Below are 6,575 nucleotides of genomic sequence, written 5' to 3'. Positions count from 1 at the left end.
TAAATTTTTCAAATATTTCTTACAATTGCAAAACTTATCACATATTTGAGCTTTTACACCTAAAGATTTCAATAGAAAAAAGAGAGAGAAGAATACAATAAAAGATATTTTTCATAATATAAACTAATAATAATTTTTCATAATAGTTACTAATTCATAAAACTTTTCTCATAATTTTTCAATTTTTTTATTATTTTAAGTTGTGTATAAACTAATTTAAGTTGTATGGTAAAGAGAATGCTTCTAGATAAGTTTGTTGAACATAGAATTTATACACATATTAAAATTGCTAATTAAGGTTAATCTTGGGCCAATTCATACACATGTGCTTGGTGGTTTATTATAAAATGATTTGTGAGAAGAGGTTTTGCACTATTCACTTTATATTTTAAAGCAATATGTCATATTGTGTATTAATCTATTAAGCATGAATTTGGAAGTAGTAGAAACAGGAACATAGCCAGAGTAATTGCATATTTTACTTTGAAAAAATCTTAAAGCTGTGTACGACTTTGCAAGGTGTAAGAGATTTGAAACAGAGAAGAAAAACATTGAAATTACAGACAGGAAAATAATAGTCAAACATTACCGGTGGCGCCGGTCAACGGTTGATAAACCTCTCTCTCTAAAGCTCTCTCCTTCTCTCTCTTGCTGGGTCTTTGAATTCTGTGGAGGAGCTTCTTGGGTTCTCTCAATTTTTACCTCATCTGGGTCTGACCGAAAAGGCTGAATTTTTTTTTGTTTTCAGGGAAAAATTTCTGCTTTTTAATTTCTGGGTTTCCAAGCTTGGTTTAGAAGGAAATGGCAGTAAGTTTTAATTTTTTGTTTTTTGGTATGGTTTGGTTGTGTTTCATGTGTGTGTGATTGCTGTGAAAATTGTGGAGAAGGGTAAGGGAATCTCAGCTTGGTTTCAATTTCTTACAATATTATGGTGTGTATCATCCTGTGTTTGGTGAAGTTTTTCTTCTTCACTGTTTATCTCTTTTGTTCATCTTCTCAAGCTTTGATATGGTTGACCAAACTTAGGGGCTTACTTTTTTTGGTCAACTCTTTGTCTCTCCACGTACGAATCAGCCATTAGCAGCTTCATCTTTCTGCTTCTTGGAAGCATATGAAGTAATTCAGTCAGGATCTTATTGTGTGGAGTTTTTTTTTTTTTTTTTTGTTTAGGCCGGTAGTTTCATAAATCATGTTTCGTTAACAATTTTGACACAGCGTTGTGATTACTGAATGGAGGCTTGTTTCAGTTCTGACTTATTCTTTGTACGGCGTGGATCATGTATGCAGTGAAATTTGCTGTTTCATGTGTTTGAGACTTGTTAGTATTGTTTTGGTTGAATCAAAATATGACAAATTGAGGTGCTTTTGCCATGATTCCACGTTTAATAGAAATAAAGCGTACGAATTGCAGTGTTCACTTTGGAATTTGTTGCGTTGGATTTGTAATCTTTGTTTTTCTGACTTACAAGGGAATATGCACCTGGGTTTTGGTATCTAAATGTTTACATCAGTAACTGTTACATGCGAGATGCATATTTTTTCTGGAGATAAGACCTGCAATGTTAAATGGTATTGTATGTTGAGCTGTTAAGTGCAAACAAGAGTTAAAACGATGATTGCAAAAAGGATAACTATGGTGCTATGCTTGGTTAAAAGGCTGCTCTTATTTATGGCTAGAAAGTGATTCTATAATAGTGGTTACTTCCTTCACTAGTCCTAACATTGTTCCTTGGTGTTATAGAAGTAGATGGAAGCACTGCATAGCTATGAGTAAATGCTTAACTTTTAAAGTTTCGCATATTGTTAGAGAAGGGAATAAATGTGTTCATAGTCTTGCTAGCATGGGTGTGGATTTGAAGCAAGATTTCTCTTGGTATGAAAATATACCTGATTGTATTAGTCATGACTTTTTTAGGAACAAATTTGGATTACTTGTGTATAGATTTTTCTGATTCCATGGGTTTTGGTTTGGTTCTCCCATGCTAGTTTGTATTCTCTTTTTGTTTCTTTATACCTATCCTTCAGAAGCATATGATTGTTGAGGGATGAGGTGCAAACCTAGTTGGATGTCATTCCCTTATAGTGATGCTATCTTCATGCATTTTATTAAAAAAAAAGGATGAGTATAGATGAACATGAACTCAATGTGGTGTTGGTCTACATGTTATGTTTAACAATTGATATTTGTAATTTTATACATTTCAGGTGTTAAAAACCAGGGACAAGATACACAACATCTTGTGTCCAATATTTTTTCTTGATAGTTAAATGGTGCACAGAAATAGGATAATTTTATAGCTCTTATCTTACTAAAATATATCTGAACAATCTTCATTCTAGTGTGGTATGTTAAGGGGGGGCAAATACTGATTATATGACTTTTCAAGGGTATTAAAATATCATTAGTTGTGATTTTTATGGTGGAATACCATAACTTCCCTGCTAGAGTTTAGGAAAAAGAGTACAAAACATTATTTTAAGATTTATTTGGAAAGAGAGAAATGAATTTCAGATATGGATTGACATTTATGAATGCTAAATTTCCACTTTCAGCTGTTCTATCATTTTCATGTTCCGAAGCCCTATGTAGCATATGCCTTAGGAAGTTATCAAGAGAATTATTAGAAAGCATTCTGGTAACAAGAATGTCTGTGAGTAAGTTGTCTTTTGATATATGATGATTTTTCTTGAGAAGTAGGAACTTGTCTTTGACAATAGACAGAAGGGCATTCACCTTGTACATACTTTTATATGACAAGCCATAATACATGTTTGTATAGCTTGTGAGTCCATAAACAGATAAGTGATTACAGTGACAAGGTTTTGATGATTTATTAGGAATAAAGCAAATTGAGCACTTATTTGCGCAAGGGAGTTTACTTTATTTATTATCTCATTGTTTTTCACAATATGTTTCTCATCACAAAGTATTTAGGTTTGGAGTTACTTTTAATGTCTCAATCAGATCAAGATTTTTCCGAACATTTTGTATTAAAAAGTAAAAAATTGGAAGATTGTGATAATCATGTATTGTAATTTGCAGTCAACAATCACTTATTTTGTGTACAGTGTACTGTTACTTATTCAGATAAGTATGTAGATGTTCCATGACTAGATTAGATTACTAACTTACAAAGATCAAAATATTCCGATTGCCTCTGTATTTTTTTCATTAAATGGACATCTGAAATCATGTTTGAGCCAAAATGGCCATACATGAAATCGATAATTACATAAACATTCTTTCATGGGCAGAGGAACAACTTTTGGCCTTAGCATTTGTTTATCTAGAGTGCTACACTAATTTACACTCTGTTTGGACAAGGAAAGAAAGAAATAATTTGAAAAAAAAAATAGAAGAAAAGATAAATCATGAGAAAAAAAGTAGACTTTTAAGTTGTATGGATTAAGAAAAAAAGATAAAAAAAGAAAATTGAGTTCTTCCTTTGCTTGTTTGGTTGGATGGAAAAGTGAATAAGAAGTTTCTTTACATATGATGACATTTATACCCTTTCTTTTTCATATTTGTAGAATGATATATAAGATGTTATACAAAATTGTCATTTCATTTCATTTAATTGGGAACCGTAGATTGTTATTGTTAAAGATCTCACATCAGTTAGAGATATAACAAAATTATAGTACATAAGTAAGTGTGAACCTTACCTTATAAGCCAATTTTGTGAGATTTAAGGTAGGGTTAAAATCCACTTTCTAAAAGTTATCTTTCTGACATTCTTCCTTTTCTTGGGCATGTGATGAGAAAATTATGCACAAAACCGAGTGTTTATTTCTTGTTTGCTATTTTCCATACTAACCAAACCAGTGAAAAACACTACTTCGATATTTCTCTCTTGGCTGTTTCTTTCCTGCTAATTTCTCAAGATCCAAATCAAGCTTTAGTGTATTCATGCACTAATGCATTGTATTAAATAAAATTATATGAATGCCATAGCTTGGTCTTATTTGAAAGATTCTTGTGTAAATTCTTCTGATAGTAAGATTCTCAGCCATATCTTTTTGGAACTGATCTTGTATTATGTTGAATATTTTAGTGTTTTCTCAATTAGATACATTACTCTGTCCTAGAATCTGGTATAGGGGAATGCTTGACCATAGGAAGTATTTCTAGAGGGTCTTCTAAACTCAATTAGACTGATCCTTTTATTTTAGTTGTGAGTACTTGTGCTGTTACTCTCTTACCCAGCAGGAAGCTAGTGTCTGAGATTGAAGATTCTAGTTTGTGCTTTATATTATAGTGGAGATAGCATATTTTGGAGTGTTATCCTTTTAGTTTTGGGATTGAGTTTTCTTTGAGATTTTATCCCTTTATTCCATGATACCGGAAGATTTGGTGTGATCTATACCAACTTGCTAAAAGGGTAGCAGTTATCTGAAAAGGCTGTGCCCTTACCTGAAAGTAACAAAGTGTATCCCCTTTAGCATTGAAACAAAAGGAGCATTACTACTTTTTTTTTTTTTGGTTGTTTTTTGCTTTGCTAATGATTCTGGTTCTTGATGATGAGTAGGGATACGATATTCTCTTGTGTTTGTTTATTCAAACTTTGCTTGACAAGCTCTTCTGAATGTGACACTTTTGCAGCAACGTTCTCATGTACCAAAATTTGGCAATTGGGATAGCGGAGAGAATGTTCCTTACACAGCATATTTTGACAAGGCCCGAAAAGGCCGAACTGGTGCAAGAATAATAAATCCAAATGACCCTGAAGAAAATTCTGATTTAGGTCTTGACAATCCATCATCTGAGCAACTACCTCCATCCAAACCCAGAGTTAGTTCAGAGGATCCATCTGGAAAGGGATCTCTACCTTTGGAAGATGATCCTAAGCATTTCATCGACTCTCCGGCGCGTCATGACAATGTAAGCAATAGGACTAGCAGCAGAAGCCACGGAGTAAGTTCTGCTGAAAACCGTAGAAGACATTCTACACAAAGTGTTGGGTCTGAGCACAGCATCGAACGTTCTCCACTTCATCGCCAGGCCAGACCCCCAGGCAGAGACAGCCCCCAATGGGAACCAAAGAATTCATATGACAACCTCCAGGGAACACCGGGAAGATCTCGGTTAAGACAGGCTAACCGGGGAGATGAAACAGTTAGTTTTCTTTTCTGCTTCCTTTGTTTTACCATTCTTGGCTTGAAAAAAAGAAATAGAAATTTTGTATGTGTAGTTAGTAGGCTAAAAAGTATCTCATGGCAATAGTATTTATGAAAATTTGGTCTTAATCAAGTCTAACGATACCGTGTGATCAATGTATCAATGTAGGGTTTACGGTTTACGGTTTAGGTTTTAGGGTTTAAGATTTATGATTAGTTAAAAGGCAGCTCAATGTCTGAGGGTCCAAATTTTTCAGTTACTTTTCCTTTCTGTATTTGTTGTGTCTGCAGAGAATCTGTTTTCCACAAATTGACCTAGTTGGATAAGGCCTTTGTTGTTGTTGCTTTTATAGTACCAAAGATTTGGCCTTGTTGGTGAGACTTTCTTTTGGTGAAACACCATCTTTATGATTTTGACATTGTGACAATGCAGCCAGATAAAGGTGCAGCTGTGCCAAAGTTTGGTGACTGGGATGTGAACAACCCAGCATCAGCAGATGGCTTTACTCACATTTTCAACAAAGTGAGGGAGGAGAGACAGGGAGGGCCGGCGCAAGTTCCGGGCACGCCTAACGATAGACCACAACATAACAAGGGTCAATTCTCTGATGACAAAGTCCAGGTATGCCTGCTATACCTTCTTACAATGAGATATTAGAGATTTGTTTGAAAGAACTTCTCCATTAGTACTTCTAGTTGAGAAAAGTAAGAAGAAAAAATGAAATGATCTCTTTCACCAGTTAAAATTAGTTTATGAACATGTTAAAACTGATAGATTATGAATTCTATCATAATCTATCATACAATAAATTATCCCAAAACAGTTCCCAATACCCAAATAGCGGAAGCTTACCTGATTAGCAGTTAGGAACGGTGTAGATGAAAGAGCGGTATCAGAACTACTTGTAAGAGAATGTTGCTCACTTATGTGTGAAGCTGATCTTAATTCTTGTTCTTATTGTTCTGTTATAGAAGTACTTACTCCAAACAAACCTTAGATGTGTTAGCTTTGAGTTTCCACATAGTAATGCTTATTATCTTTTGCCATTTCTTGGTTGTTCAGTGTTGCTGTTTTGCCTGGGGCAAAAAATGATTTCTTGGACTCGAGGTGTGAATGATATTGTGAACAGCAATGATGTTGAAGATACTGTTGTGAATGGTCATGAGGTGTGTGTAGTTCTTGTACATATCCAAGGCTCTATCTCCGGAAGAAGACATCAATGAAGTAAATTTATTGCAGCTACTTTGTGCCATTTCTTTTCACTTTTGTTTCTTTCTAATATTCAACAACATTGTGTTACTCTTCTGCAACTCTCTGCATGCAAGATTGTGATTTTTCTGTCTTTTTTGCTCTTTTTGAGCCTTCTGTTGTGACACTGTTATGCTTTACAATTCAAATTAACTGTATGTACCTGAGATATAGAAGGAGATTGGTTATATAATTCTTTTCCATTGAA

General features: G+C 34.2%; 1 protein-coding gene across 1 annotated transcript; it reads left to right on the top strand.

Annotated features, from left to right (window-relative positions):
- The first annotated feature begins 549 nt into the window (after positions 1-549).
- Positions 550-6,575, top strand: LOC114166733 (RPM1-interacting protein 4-like). The gene is made up of 4 exons (XM_028051517.2): positions 550-807; positions 4,604-5,116; positions 5,552-5,740; positions 6,182-6,575. Exons 1-4 carry the CDS (start codon positions 802-804, stop codon positions 6,209-6,211), a joined length of 738 nt encoding a protein of 245 aa, XP_027907318.1. The 5' UTR covers positions 550-801; the 3' UTR covers positions 6,212-6,575.

Source organism: Vigna unguiculata, chromosome 10 (genome assembly GCF_037176805.1).
Source record: "Vigna unguiculata cultivar grain cowpea cultivar isolate G323 ecotype 2 chromosome 10, ASM3717680v1, whole genome shotgun sequence".
NCBI lineage: Eukaryota > Viridiplantae > Streptophyta > Magnoliopsida > Fabales > Fabaceae > Vigna > Vigna unguiculata.
Note: the sequence above shows the minus strand (reverse complement) of the source record. Positions and strands in the feature narration are given on the sequence as shown.

Coding starts and splice junctions, on each gene's coding strand:
- LOC114166733 (XM_028051517.2), top strand. Junction 5,117..5,551: donor CTAACCGGGGAGATGAAACA/GTTAGTTTTCTT, acceptor GTGACAATGCAG/CCAGATAAAGGTGCAGCTGT. Junction 5,741..6,181: donor TCTCTGATGACAAAGTCCAG/GTATGCCTGCTA, acceptor TTGGTTGTTCAG/TGTTGCTGTTTTGCCTGGGG.